The sequence below is a fragment of the Phocoena phocoena genome, chromosome 15 (genome assembly GCF_963924675.1).
Source record: "Phocoena phocoena chromosome 15, mPhoPho1.1, whole genome shotgun sequence".
NCBI classification, from domain to species: domain Eukaryota; kingdom Metazoa; phylum Chordata; class Mammalia; order Artiodactyla; family Phocoenidae; genus Phocoena; species Phocoena phocoena.
In genome coordinates, this window is record NC_089233.1 from 8,046,529 (window position 1) to 8,061,198 (window position 14,670).

General features: G+C 54.6%; 1 protein-coding gene across 6 annotated transcripts in view; it reads left to right on the plus strand.

The window, feature by feature from the left end:
- CUX1 (cut like homeobox 1) overlaps positions 1-14,670 on the plus strand; it is a 373,714-nt gene that overhangs the window by 280,480 nt on the left and 78,564 nt on the right. For 4 of the 6 annotated variants that reach the window (XM_065892584.1, XM_065892588.1, XM_065892586.1 and 1 more), the window contains 2 exons: positions 2,292-2,396; positions 8,581-8,769. In XM_065892584.1, the coding sequence (XP_065748656.1) occupies positions 2,292-2,396; positions 8,581-8,769 (294 nt within the window). The remainder of the gene's footprint in view (positions 1-2,291; positions 2,397-8,580; positions 8,770-14,670) is intronic. The other 2 variants (XM_065892585.1, XM_065892587.1) reach the window with 1 other exon arrangement.

Here is a 14,670-nt window from a genome sequence, read left to right on the forward strand (position 1 = left end):
GGGGTTCGATCCCTGGCCAGGGAACTAGATCCCACCTGCCGCGACTAAGAGTTTGCGCGCCGCAACTGAGGAGCCTGCCTGCCGCGACTAAGGCCCGCCACAACCTAATTAACTAATTAGTTAATTGATTTTTTTTTAAGAGTTACAGTGAAGCAGCCAAGTCAGCGTAAACGTGGTAAGAGGCTGTGACCACCGAGGACAGGCCCCAGGTTCATGACTGTACGTGAACTTGGAAACCGAACAAAGTGCAGAAGCTCTGGGGAAATTATGAAAACCGAGGGTGAAATCATCCACAGCTAAGATCCCTTATTCTGTGAGCCCCCAGCCTTTGATGGGACAGCACTCTGCTCCCAACAGCGAAATGCCCACATGAGATCCTGGCCGCGAAGCCCCTGCCCGGGCTGCCCCAGCTCTGGTGCTTCTGGAACATTTCACAGCCAGTGTTAGCGGGCGGGGGCAGGGGGATGCTGCCTCGTTGGCTGCCACCAGAACTGCTTCTCCACTAGGCTAAGCACTGTTTTCCTTAGTCAGAAAGGCTAGAAATATGTCAAAATACACCTTCTTCCTGGCAGAGCCATGGAGGTTTTATGCCCAAGAGTATAACTGACGAGAAAGACGAGAGTAAACTTTTCAGTAATATGACTCGATTATCAGAAAAACGTGGAGTGGCTCATCTGGAAACAAACTAGGGGAAATCTTTTTCACTGAAGGGGAGAGCTTCCTGCAGTTATCGTGAACCAGAAGTCACCCCTGGCACCTTGGCCATACCGGTCACATCACCGCCTTTCCTGACACGGGCGCCTCTAGACGGTTTGCAGCGGAGGGTGGGAAGTGGTTGCTCGAGCACAGACAGGCCCGCCCAGGCGCCATGGGAATTAGACTGAGTGCAATTCCAGGAGCTCCTGGAGCGGCGGGGCGGGCGGCCACCAGCACCACCCTGGGCAGGAGTAGCTACTGTTAGAAATACCCTAATATGTCTGGATGCAGAGCAGATAGGGCCGCGCCGCCGTCGTAGAACCACTTAAGGCTGCCAAACCCAGTCCTCGTACAACTAGGTGGATTGGCGAGTACCGGGCAGGCTAGCTTCTTGCTTCTCTTTGCAGTTCTTTCTTAGCAATTAGTAGGCACGCACTGTCACACCACAAAATAAGAAAACACACGAAATAGCCTTAGTCAGCCAGGCTTTTCTCGTTCATCTTTTCTATGAGCAGAATGTACGTCTGGTAGAAAGAAGCAGCGATCACTCCTCAGTCCACGTGCCCAGTGTCAGTTAGCTACAGCTTCCCACCCATCCTTGCATTTCGTCTCAGTCATTGTAAAATCAGGACGAGCCCATTAACAAAGCACTTATGAATGAGGGTGCTTCTGGGTGTTAATCCTCGCGAGGTCCCTGGGAGGGAGACGGTGTTCCCATTTTACAGATGGGAAGGTGGAGGCTTGGTGAGCTGAGTTAGGTGACCTGCTCTCATCCCTCTGGTCCCAAATGCCCGGCTCCTGCCCACTGCACCACGGTGTCCTCTTGGGAGGTGGGCACTGGAGTGACTGTTCTCGCTGACCAGTGGGAAATACTGGTTTGCTCTCCGGAGCGCTGGTGTCCTTGTCCGGGAATGACAGCAAATGACAGAAGCGTCCCCTCGTTCCTCTTGCAGCCTCCTCCCTGTGGCGGCTCTGTTCGGCCTCACCCCCTGAGCAGCCCCTCGTTGGCCTGGCTAGCTGGAAATGCCAGCCTCAGCATTAGAAAACTTGGTCGGGTGAAGGGTTAAATACGTTGAAATAAGCCTGGTCCTCACAAAAGAAGTGGTATTTACACCCCGTCCGTTTATGGAAATACTCGCTGGAGGAAAACAGCCACGACATTGTGCGTGTTTTTAGGAGGAGAATGGCCAGAGTGTCTTTAATTCACTGTTTACCCGTGAGAATTACTCCCAGGAGTAATCCTGCAATAAAATCTTCTTGGGCTATGAGAATAGAAAGAAATTGAATCAAAAGACTCCATTTCCACTTGTATTTATTCAGTCTGGGAAATTCAGTGGGCCGGAGCGCTAGTATCAGCGGGGGATTCCTTGCTCCTAGCGTTAAATTACTGTCATAATCGCTCAATTATTTCTTCCTTGTACTGTTTAAAATAAAAATCCATCACATTCTCTGTTTTCTTCTAGCATTTATTAGGTTGAGTGTTTAGGAAAATCAATTATAGTCAGTCAGGCATGAATTGATGAATGTTTCTTGTAATAATTGTCAGTTGTTAAACTGAATGTACTTTCTCTTTCCACCCTTTTCACTTCCTTCAGAGGGCAGAGGTGGCTCAGAGAGAGGCGGAGACCTTGAGGGAGCAGCTCTTGTCGGCCAACCACTCTCTCCAGCTGGCCTCCCAGATCCAGAAGGCGCCGGACGTGGTGGGTAGCCCAGCCCCGCGGGGACCCCGTCGCCTCGCATCTGTACCTCTGTGTGTTAACAGCCGCTTTCTTCTTTGGCTTTAGAGCGTCCCTTTTCGGGGGTAACGTTTGAAACAGTCCTGCTGTCCCGGTGGGGAGTGCGTGTAACAGTCTGGGGATGGAACCCAGTAGTGTCAGAGGGAAGAGCTTTACTGGTGGTGCCTCGGTGCCCGGTGGTCAGCGTGACGCCCACCCGGTGGAGAGCCCATCACCAAGAGAGCATCTTCCCAGTTAGACTGGTGGGTGGACCGCTGGCAGATGGGTGGCGATCCGAGGCTGGAGGCTTGCAGGACTGCACAGGAAAATTGGAGGTTTGGTCTTCTGGATGTGTCCTTCGGGAGTGGAAAACAGTTCATGACGTGGGAGGAGCGGGGGAGGTAATAACACAACCCGCTCTGAGTCCGCGTGATAGTCAGGATCTCGCCTGACGTGCGGGCATTCAAGAGGAGCCAGGCACACATCTCAGACCTTTGCCTCTGATTTTTCTAAGACTAATGAAAATTGCTCTTAGCTGGAACTTTCCCAGCTCGATCAAGGCGGCTTTGAACTATCGGACTCCAGACTCTTTCCTTCAATGCTGTGCGGCAGTACAGAGCGGCGGCGTAATTAAGACCGTGGCCACTGGAGCCAAACCCCTGGGTTCCGAACCCAGCTCTGCAGCTTATCAGCTGTGTGACTTGGGGCAAGTGGCTTAACCTCCCTGAGTCTCAGTTGCATCATCCATAAAATGGGTTTTTACAAGGGTTCTGGAAATTACTCTGAGCGAAGCCTTTAGAGCACGTCCTGCCACATAATCCGTCCTCGGCCAACCTTAGCAGTTAGTCTGGCTGTGGTTGGCATCAAAACTCTGGTCCAGGAGCCCCGATTTCAGAGCCAACTCCGTCACTAGTTCACGTACAGTGATTAACTCAGGTGGTGGCACTTACGAGGCAGAATAAGGAGGAAGTAAGTGATCCTGAGGTCCCTGCAGCTCTGATGGCCTGTGATGGGTGAATTGCACTTGTATCTGTCCTTTTATTTAATAAAGGGTTGGAGAGCCCTTGCTGTGTGCCGGGACCCGCAGTGGATCCTGGGAGAGCCAGGAGGGACGAGCCAGGCCCTTCCTGGAGAGAGGACAGTCCAGTGGGAGATGTGCTGCTGTAATAAGGTCACACATCAGTTTGACTACCACTACCCCCACCCGACCCATGAAGCAGGGCATTGTTATTTCTTTATATAGATGAGGAAACGGAAGCTCCCTGGATGTAAACCCCTTGCCCCAGAACGCTTGGCCCCAGCGGCCAAGCCAGGACTCGGCAGGGGCCTCTGCCGCCCCAGACCGGAGCTTTTAAATTATTCCCCAGGAATGGGTCCAAAGCAAAGTTTTAGTGTGAGGACCCCTTTTAAGACTGGATTTTTGTTTTCTGTCTTTAAGTTCACCTTAACTAAAACATGACTTAAGTGTTTCAGGCTACAGAGAAAAGTTTTCCATTTAAGGAACCATCACAACCTTTGTACTTCATGGACTCTGGTATTAATTTTGCCTGAAATGTCCCCTTGGCTGTGTCACGGTCCCCTTGTCCAAGTTTACCTGGACTGGACCCAGCACCGGAGCCGAGGCGGGAGGAAGCCCTCGAGGATGGAATCGGTGCGGCTTCTCCTGGCCTCTGTGGTCGCTCAGGGTCCTCTAGAGAAAGCCGTGCATCCTGTGTCTACCCGGGGCTCCTGGGCTAAATGTTTTGATTGAAAGGATTTCTGGCACCATCCTGGACTGTAGCAACCAAAACATTTCAGAAGGAAATGAATGTTTTCGCAGGTAGAGCAAGTTGTGGATCCTCGGGGTGCTTAAACACTTCAGCATCGGCTAAGTGCAGTGTTTACATGGCACCGCTTCAGCCTCCCACGAGCCGGCCCTGCCAGGGCTCCCCTCAGGGACACGTTGCCCGTGTAGCCCGGCAGCTCCAGCCCCAGCCCCAGCCCCAGCCCCAGCCGCAGCCCGTTGGGGAGCAAACGAGCAAGCGTAGGAAACCAGGCCAGCGGCACGATGTCTGTTGGGCTTGGCTGGCAGAACTGGGTAGAGAAACGGTGGAGTCTGTAGATCCAGCAAAAGCCAAAACCGGGCCATTGGGCCATGGGAATCACCAATTCTGGAAGGCGAGCCGCCACTCAGCCAGCCCCTGCTCCGCGTTAGGGGCCGGGTGGGACTCTGTGCAGTTATGTCATTGCTGCGTCGTGATGCCACAGTCGTTAGAGGACGGTTTTATTACCTTCATTTTGTAGGTAAGCAAACAGGCTCGGAGGAGTTAAGTAATCTGCCCGAGGTCACACAGCTAGGAAATGACCGAGCTGGAATGTGATCCCAAGTTTGTCCTGCTCCCAAGTCCACTCTTTACCCCTCCATCGAGCCACCCCTGCTTCGTGCGCATTCAAGGAGACAGGAGGCACGCAGGCCCTTTGTCAAGTATTTACAGGCAAATGTTAGCTTGGGGCTCTGGTGCACCACACCAGGCCGCCTTAAACCTAAATGCCTGTCTGTCCGTCAGGTGAATATACTGGACATAGTCGGCATACGTCGGCCACTTAGTGTCGGCAGGAACAGCGGGGTGATGAGAAGGAAGGAAAACTGAGCCTCTCGTTCCCTCAACCCTCCCCGGGGAGATTAGCCTAGACTCCGAGTGTTTGCCTCGTAGGCTGGGGTCCCGGCCCACCGTCACCGCACATCAGGTTTCCCTCGTGTCCTGCGTCTCATTCACGTCTCGTGTGAAAATGGCTGCAGGGTAACAGAGATCATTATCTGGCTTCTTCCGGCCTCGGTGTTCTGGTCTCTGCAGGAGGATTTACGTGACCTGTGATAGTTCACACAAGCGGTTTGGCAGAAGGGGGCGGACGGTTCCGAGGGACAGAGTTTAATGGGGTACTCCCTCAGCGACTGCGGTCTCTGGGTTCATTCTCCCCTTGGGAAACATGAGGAACACAGGCACCGTGAGGAACGCAGGCCCTTACCTCTGAAGCCTGGAGCCTGGGCAGGTCCCCCTGGGACAGACTCTCGGGACCCCATTCTGGTGCCCACCAGGACCTGTTGTCAGACTGAGGGAAGTCAGTTTCTCTTCCTTCCTTCCAAGGCTTGTCCGAGCCAGGGTCCTGACCCTGGACCCCATCAGAATGACGAGGGAGTCCTTGGGCCCTACCCCAGCCCCCTGAACCACAGCTGCCAGGGCAGGGCCCAGCTCCCAAGGGGTTTGGGTGCGGCTGAGTCGAGGCCTGGACAGACACAAGGGGAGCCAGTGGTCCTGAGTCCCGGAATCCACCTTTGCTTCCCTTCTCAGTAATGATCTCAAGGGCACCTGAACTGCCAGACGCCGACCCCCCTGCAGTTTTCCACGCCCCACCTCACCCCCCCCCCCCACCTTACCCAGCACCTTGTGCGCCCTGTCCTACCATCTCCTTTTAGCTGGTGCCCACGGACCGACAGGCCCAGCTCCATCACCCAGGTGCGGGCCTCTCCCTCCACCCGCAGCCCCTGGTCAACTCCCGGGCCCTTGTCTGTTTCTTCCTCCATTTTCTGCTGCGTCTTCGCGGTGGGACAACAGGAGCCCTCGTGTTGCGGGTGGGAGCGAGCGCGTTTGCGCTCGGAGTAGGATGGTGTTTTCTGTCTTAACTCCAAGGTCTTGCTGCTTTGGGGTATGTTGTCTCACCTCCACTTAGTTTATGTGAGACACAAATGGTGTCTGCTCTGTTATGAATGAGGAATCTGTGGCCCGGGTTCGTGAGTTAATTGATGTGCCTGAGGTCACAAGGTCAGCTTGTGGCCAGACCAGGCTGGGCCCCAAGAGTTGAGCAGCCAACTGTACCCTGGGACTGCCCGTCCCCCGGTACCCATCCTGGATCTAGGGCCACACTGAGAGCTCCTGTTTTTACACAGGTTCTCTGAACCCTCATCCCTGCTGTGATTTGCACTCGCCCATTGAAAACCCCAGATCACCTTTGGGCTTGTTTTACAGGTTCTTTCCCTAAGAGCGCTGTAAACAGTTGCTATGGCTGCCCCATCCCTCAGGTTGGACGATTGATAAATAAGTTAAATTAGATATCATGCCACAGCCTAAATGCACCGTGAGGCCAACCTCCCTGGGTATCACTTTCATCGTGTTCCCCTGCTAAGTCCAGGCCCCTCCTGCCACCCTCCCGAGCAGTCCCTTTCAGGTGGCAACATGCTCAGTCCTCTTCGAGCCGGCCTCTCAGTATTGATCACCCCTTGCTCGTGTCCTGCTCCCTGCCTCTCCCACCCCTGTGCCAGCCTGTGGGGTCCCCGCCCTGAGACGGAGCAAGATCCACCAGCCCGCCTACACCCCCCCGTCCCTCCTCAGGACCCCCCCCCCCGCCACGCGCTCCTCCCCTGTCCTCACTGCTGGCAGGACTTGCCTGCGGTCCCTTGGCTCCTGACCTGGGTTCTGGCCAGAGTTGTCTAGGGCGGCGCTTCCTAAATTCTCTGTGGTGAAGGATGGTTTTATTTGTTTTGTTTTGTTTTGTTTTGAATTTCCAATCTGTTGCAGACTGATAGTTTTACAAAAGACAATAAAAATGTCACAGCAAAGTCAGATTGCTATAAAAGTTTCTAAACACTTACTCTCAATTTCTGTGCTTGTCTCACTGTGTACCAGCCACGGTGTGTGAGTTGGCACCAGTCCGTGGAGCCCACGCTGAACAGAACTGGTCTGGACAGCATGTGCCTCTTTAATAAGTTGGCGGGAAGATGCTCACTGGGGCCCCAGGGCCACGGGCAGATCTGCCAGAAGTTAGGGGAAGTGAAGGACTTACTTTATAACATTATACAAACCAGAGACAGAAGGGGCTCACTTCTTCGCCCACAAAACTTAACATTCTTACATGGTAAAGGCCTTAATTTCTTGGGAGGGAGATATGAAAAATTATTTCCATGGTGACTGGCTGTCCCCAGATGGTGAAAACCCTGTGACAGGCACCTCATGCATGGAATGGCGGGGCCGCCCCTGCCAACTGGGGCTGTAGCTGCCACTGTTTCCGCCCCAGTATGGGCCAGATCAAGGTGTGCAGCGGTGCACTTCTGGGGGCAAGGGGATAACAGCCAGGATGGTGGCGTTCTACGCTGCAGTGTGAGCCGCGTCCCCAGGTCGCTGCCGTCACAGGGACCTTGCAGTCCTGCCCTTCCTGTCCCCCTCAGTCATGCCCAGAAGTGCTCCGCCCGGCACTTCCAGAACACTTCCAGACAAGCTTCCAGAACCATTCAGGAGCTATGATTACTTCTAAAACTTGAGAAAAGTACTGCTTTCATCCTTGGGAAGTGGAAATATGAATTTGACTTTAAAAAAAAAATACCTTTTCCCTGTTTTGCATTTTTCCAAAATGAGCACATCTGAGGGGTGGGGAGTAAGTTTTTTAAAACAGCAATTATCAAAAGAATTCCTGCGCAAAGGAACTCCAAATATGCACCTTCCATGTCTTTTAACTCTTTTTTGTAAAATGCTAACTCTGAGAATCAGTTTGTCAAACAGTATCTCAGCTTCTAGATAACAGAGTAATGAATCAAAAGGACATTGCATCTCATCTTGTGGCAAAAAATCCGAATGCTTTGGAACATTCCAGGAGCTGTCCTCAGAGCCTTCCCCTCTGGTGTCCCCAGCCATCAGCAAGGCCCTTTCCACCACCTCCATCAGGTCTCTGCTCAAACGTCACCATCTCAATGCGGTTTTTCCCGACCACATTATTAAAAGCCCCAGCTGCCCCTTCCCTGCTTCAGTTTTTCCGTGGCATTTATCATCACCTGGCACACTCTCTGATAAGCATATTTAAAGCGTCTCATCCCTGCCCCATCCCACTGGACCAGAAGCCCTGTGAGGACAGGGACTTCTGTCCTTGTGTCCCCTGCTGTGTGCCTGCTACATGGTGGGTACTCGGTAAATGCTTGTCGAACAGATGAATCCAGGTGGCAGCTCCCCGTGCAGACGAGAAGGTCGGGGGGAGGGCGACGGGCAGGTGCGGTCCAAGCAGAGGCAGGACGTGATGCTGTATCATCCACACCACCAACCACATCCTTCCCACTGCCTGCTTCTCGCCTCGGTTGCCAGCACCGGTAACCCCAAGCGCCCGTCCGAGGCTGGCGCGGTTTTGTCATCTCCTTTCTCCTCCGCAGGAGCAGGCCATAGAGGTCCTCACCCGCTCCAGCCTGGAAGTTGAGTTGGCCGCCAAAGAGCGGGAGATCGCGCAGCTGGTGGAGGACGTGCAGAGACTCCAGGCCAGCCTCACGAAGCTGCGCGAGAACTCGGCCAGCCAGATCTCCCAGCTCGAGCAGCAGCTGAGTGCCAAGAACAGCACCCTCAAAGTAAGGGCGCCGGGGGCCCCAGGGGCCGGGGGAGGGCCGTACGCGCACACCCCACCTCCCTCCCATGTGGCCCCGGAAGGAGCCCGGGCTCGGCACGGGGGGTCCGGCTCCCCGCCGACACCCCGAGCTCTTCAGCGGGGCACTTCGGCCCCCAGTATAGTGACCACGGTGGGGGGGGGGGTCTTGCTCAAAGCCAACTAACTCATTTGCCCCCGCCGTAGCCGTTGCACACATGTATCTCGTTTTTGTTGTCTGCAAAGGTCATGGTTAAAATTCCTTCTCTTTTGAAAGCAGAAGTGACTGTTGGGGTTTTATCTCAGGTGAGCTCCAGCCATCAGCCAAGTCTTTCCCTCCAGTGAGACCAGTATAAGGAGGCGTGAGGTTCCCCTGGACACGTCACTCAGAAGCTCCGTCAGGGCTCTTGTCTGGAGAACACCTTGTCCTGACAGCAGGCATGGCAGCCTTGACCTCTGTGAGGCAGCCGGAAGCAGAGCCCTGAAGCCCAAGGCAGCGAGGTGGGATGGGCCTTGACCCCTCCCATCAGCCCCTGCCCAGGTGGCACGTCCCTCCTGGTCAGCTGTCCTCGCACGCAGCCCGTTGCAGAAACCCCGATCCTTGGTGCCCACCTGCCCACAGCACGCCGCATGGGCCGGAGTGCCGTCGGGGCGCAGGCCATCCGCAGACACGTTAGTGCAGCTCTGCCGGCCTTCCCTGGCTCCTGGAGAAGGTGCCGGCAGGAGGACCCAGCACACCGAGACCCCAGCCCGCCCTGTGCCCAAACAACGTGAAAGCCAGGGGTTCGTGGAGGGCACATCTGCACCGAGCCCCGTGGGCCCCGCTCCCCACCCGCAGGGATGGTTTTGACGCTCAGGCCTGTGCCGGGCGCCGGGGCCCGGAGCGTGGTGCTGCTTTAGCACGGGGAGCTCCCACCATCAGCCGCTGGTCTCCCTCCGGCGTCTTTAGCAGTCTAGCCGAGAGCTAGATCCTCTTGGGGCTCCTCGTAAATTGGTGTCCCACATTCACAACCCAGAACCTTTTACGTTCTATTTTTTTAATTACACTTTATTTAAGGTATTCCCAATCTGTTGAAGTTAGCATAATGTGGAGATAGTCGTGGCACCCCAGATTCACACATCAGAGCCAGCAGGGACTCCTCGGTGGTATCTTATTTGACAGGGAAGAGACAGGAGCGGCGAGGGCGCGGCATCCGCTCTGCCGTCCCCGCTCCACCGGGCACCCCCCCCGCCCCCGCTCAGCGCCCATTCGAGGCGGGTGTGAATGGATAAGTGACCGACTGCCAATTATAGTCTCTGTGCTCTGAAGAAAGTGGATCAGAGTTGGTTGTAAAAATGTCAGGAAAACTTGTTCTTATGTAAAGTAGTTCCAGAATGTGGTTAGGCCCATTTTGATTTTTTTTTTTAATTGAGATTTTTTTTTTTTTCCTCCACGCATGACCATGTTTCTGAGGCAGAACTCAGTCTCCAGCAAGTCTTGTCCTCCCGGCAGCCCCCTGGCCTGACCTCGCTGGCGCCGGGGCACCCACAGCTCATCCTCACTAGATCCTTTCTCTGCCCCTTTGGGTGGATTTCATCCACTATCTGAGAAACTGCCGGGTGCCCGGGCCCCGCAGAGGAGACGGTCCTGCCGGGATGGGGAGATGGTTGAGGCCCAGTCACGCTGAGGCTCTCATCGGCCTGCCCACTGAGTGCCAGTACTCACTTTTTATTTCCAGATTCAGTGTCATTTCCTCGTGTTATAGCCGTTTCTGGCCCCAGCAGTGGCCCTGCTATTGGATAATTGGCCTTCCCCTCCTTTGTAACAGTTAAAGGCTTCGACTCAAGTACGTGATGCGTTTGACTACATGAGAGGGAGGCTGTAGACCTTACGTTTTTTATTATAGAGCAGTTTCTTCTAAATCAGTTAAGGTTTTAATGTTTGCCTTCACCAAAAATGAAACGCAGTTTCACAAATTAATGTTCTTTATCTGTATCTTGGGGGAATTCTTTAATACTGTGCGGTTAATGAGACAATTCGGCAATACTTCTTCCAAAATTATTACTCCCTTATCTTCATCTGATCTAATAATCAAAACATGTCCTCCAGTAACAAGACTTTTCTGATTTTAATTATCTTAACCCCTTGTCGCCAGGAGTGAAGCTCTCCCTGATATCGAACCCACACGCAGAAGGTATCAGCCTTCCCCAAATGGGCCCGTCAGCCTCCCTCGCCCAAGGGAATAAGGTTAATTGAATGAGATACTACCCTGGGCTTTTTTTTTCTCCTAACGTGTATAATTTATAGTCTCAAATCTAAACTAAGCAGCGAAACAATTACTAGAAAAATATTTTATGAATGAGACCTGTCAAATCGACCACCTGATGCTTTTGTGGCGGGGGTCTGGGGCCCAGCTGGGGTGGCCGCTGGAAGCAGCCGGGAGCTGCCCCTGAGCTTCCCATTTCCTCCTCCTCCCGCTTCCACCATCCCCAACCCCCCGACACCCCGTCTTTTCCATCTTGGACAGTGCTGTCCAGCTTTGTGGGCTCGGGTTGGGATCTACGTCTGAAGATGCTCCAGCCTCCAGCTGTCTCTCAGCATCCTGGCGTGGTGGGTGGTTTCACCATGGACGCTGACCATGACCTCGGAGAGAAATGCGAATGTGCTTGATGACGGTCACTGAAGGGATGAGGGGCACTGGTCTCACAAGGGCAGGAGGCGTAACGGACAAGTCTTTTTTTTTGGCCATGCCGTGTGGCATGCAGGATCCCGGCCAGGGATCGAACCCGCGCCCGCTCACAGTGGAAGAGTGGCGTCTCAACCGCTGGACCACCAGGGAAGTCCCACGGACAAGTCTTGAGATTATGGAGTCTTGAGCTGACTGGGGGTCTCCTCCACCAGGACCCCCTGGGGGTGCACTCTGTAATGGAACACGTTTGGGGACTAAGTGGTTTGCTTTTCCGAGCACCTTGAAACACTCCCTCTCTTTGCAACTCATGCTTTCTTCCCTTCACCTCCGTAACCGATTGAGAATTATGAGGATAAATTGCCAGTTGGATGTTTACCAGTCTCTCTCCCCGCACTCTGCTTTTTCAAGCCAAGGTCACCATCACTAGCCGCACACAGTAACCTTCAAAGAGACATCGAAACCAACTCAGAAGTGGGAGCTGTTTCCTCCTGCCTGATCTGACAAGTACTGCAGTACTGTGCCGCTTGTCAAGGATAATTCCGCATTCATAATTAGTGAAATAAGCCGACTGCCATTGCAAGCCTGCTGTTTTTGATAACACTATTCTGGGGTCTTCTGTTGGAACACTTCAGTACGGAGGCAGTGTAACGCGGCAGTCACCTGCATGCTACTCGCTAGGGCACAGGAGGCAATGCTACCAATAGCTCAGGTTTAAGATGGGCGTTTGTGAGAAAGACTGACTGGGGCCCATCTCCCCTAGGGAGAAATGATATTTTCTGCAGTTGCTTTAAAGATCAGTACTTCTCACTGGGCGGGTGGGCGGGTGGGCAGGTGTGCTCCATTCACCTGGGGGCCTTTTTCCAAACTGCACAAGCCTCCCCAACCCTCCGCACCCCTCACGCCACCTCCCGAGGTTCCGATGGGTCCTTTTGAGCCACTGTGGGGCACAGTGTGTCCCTCACGGGGTGGGGACAGGACCAAAGACCGACAGCCACTCCTCTGCACTCGTTCAGTGCCTTTAATTCTGGACGCTGCCTCTTTGGTTACATAAGTTCCCTCACCGGCCGTGTGTTTCCTCTGCACCGGGGCTGCCCTTGACCGCGTTTTAACGAGCATCTCATCATCGTCTCAGTGTGTGAAGCTCCGACATCCACGTTCCGTTGGTCGCTTGCCGCGGGTGGGCGTGATGATAATCGCTGTCTCGGGGAGGAGGTGCCAGCCAGCCCGTGGCTGTAGCGGGGAGGCCTGTGTGTGTCCCTCCGTGGCCCCTGCCCTCCCTGGACGGCACGAGTGAGTTTTAACGTCACACATCCCGGTGTCAGAGAGCCCGGGAGCCGAGCCTCCCTGAGCCTCGTCCTGGCTGCATCTTGAAGGCACCGTGAGCACAGATTGAAGGAAGCAGTGAGCCTTCCACGGGGAGGAGGGGGGTGAAGGGGGCCCCGGGAAGGGAGGCAGCAGCGGAGACGCCCCAGAGGGAAGAAACCGAGGGCCTCTTCCCTCTGGGGCATCGTGCTAGAGGCCTCAAGACCAGTTATCTGCATTGAGGTCGTAAGTAAATCACTGCAAACCGGTGGGCATTACTGGAAATGCTTCAGGGAGCTAATTGTGGGGATCTACGGTGAATCCTCTTAGACACACGAGCCCCTGCTCACTGGGTGAGTAAATCTAGATACTCACCTGCAGATGATCCCCAGCTTGTGGCCCACTTAGCCAACCATACAATGTCCAAGTAGCTGAAATATTGAGCCAGGACCCTCCTGGACGATGGTGGCACCATTCCGTGAGAAGGAGTTGCTCCCGTCCGCCCTGTGCCTGGGTCACAGTTCATGGAGGTTGGAGGTGGCTTGTGATGGGGTTGCCACACAGGGGTCCCCCTTTTGTCTCCAGAGCCGCACTTCTCCAGCTGGCAGCAAGGCCTCCAACGTCATGGTCACTCTCCCCACCCCCTGGCCTGGGGGCGGGGGGGGGTCTCCCCTTTTTGTCTTGCGTTCTCAGCCTCCCTGTAGTGCACACACAGCACCCACCTTGGGCGTCCCTGGGCTTCTCCCCCAGGCTAGCCTCAGCAGATCCTAAATTTACGTAACTGCCACCTCTCACCAAGGAACAGTGGAGACCTGAGGGGGTCCCCGTTCAGGTGAAAAGGAGGGGCACGCTGCCTAGTTCCAGACCCCAGAGAGGCAGAGTCAACCTCAGACCCCTGCCTGGACCAGGGAGCCCAGTCACACCCCGCTGGGTTCTGACTGGTGGCCCCTCAGCCCCGGGGTCCACGTCAGGGTTGAGGGGTCACACACCGACGCCCCTAACCTGAGCTGTGGGTCTTCAGACAGCACTGCCGAAAGCCTGGCTCCGATTATCCCAGAGGAAGAAGACAGAGCTGCCTGTAAACCGCAACAGTCGCCTCTCCGGCCCCGTCCGTTGTGCGACAAAGGCGTGTTGCTACCTTGACCCCTTGCTGTGCGACCCGGAGGACGAGGTCTTTCGAGGGTCTTTGCATTAGTCTCTGTGCCGGAGGTCCCTTGAGTCGGTAGCCCTAGGCCCCATGTGATAACCTGACTAACACAGATATCTTTTACACATTCAGTACCTAATTTGCTGTACACCAAAATGCTTTGCGCTTTAAATTCAATTACCTCGTTATTTGAGTCTTAGCCAGGATTTTAAGAACTTCAGATAGATAATGCTTCTAGCAATTCAAGAAACATTTGATGAGCTCCTCCTAAGTTCTGGAACCACATACGTGCTCTATGGTATTAAACGTGTGTGATTAATGTCTCATAAAACCACCGTGTTTGAGGGGTGCTCGCAGCCTGCACTTGTGCATCCGACATTTCCTCACCACTGTCCCCTGGAAACCCTCCTTCTTACTCTTCCCCCCTTCCCACATGAGGAGCGTGGGGCCCGACAGCCTAAGCCCGTCACCCAGGGCCACAGCCAAGTGGGACTGAGCTCGAAGCCCAGCTCCGCCCTAGACCTTTCCTCCCTTCTCTATACAAGGTCAGAGTGGGTTCCTTTACAAGAGCCCCTTTTCAGGAAGGCGACCCGCCTGCCGGCTTCTGCATTCAGGGCGCAGGATGTGGGGCTGCCTTTCCTGCCATCGGCATCAGACAGCCAGAGCCGCTCTGGGCCTCCGTCCTCCTCCGTGGATCTGCCAAAGAGCCGCAGGGACGCTCGGAGGTGGCAGACTGGGCTGTGGAGAACTTCGTAAATGGAGCACCTGT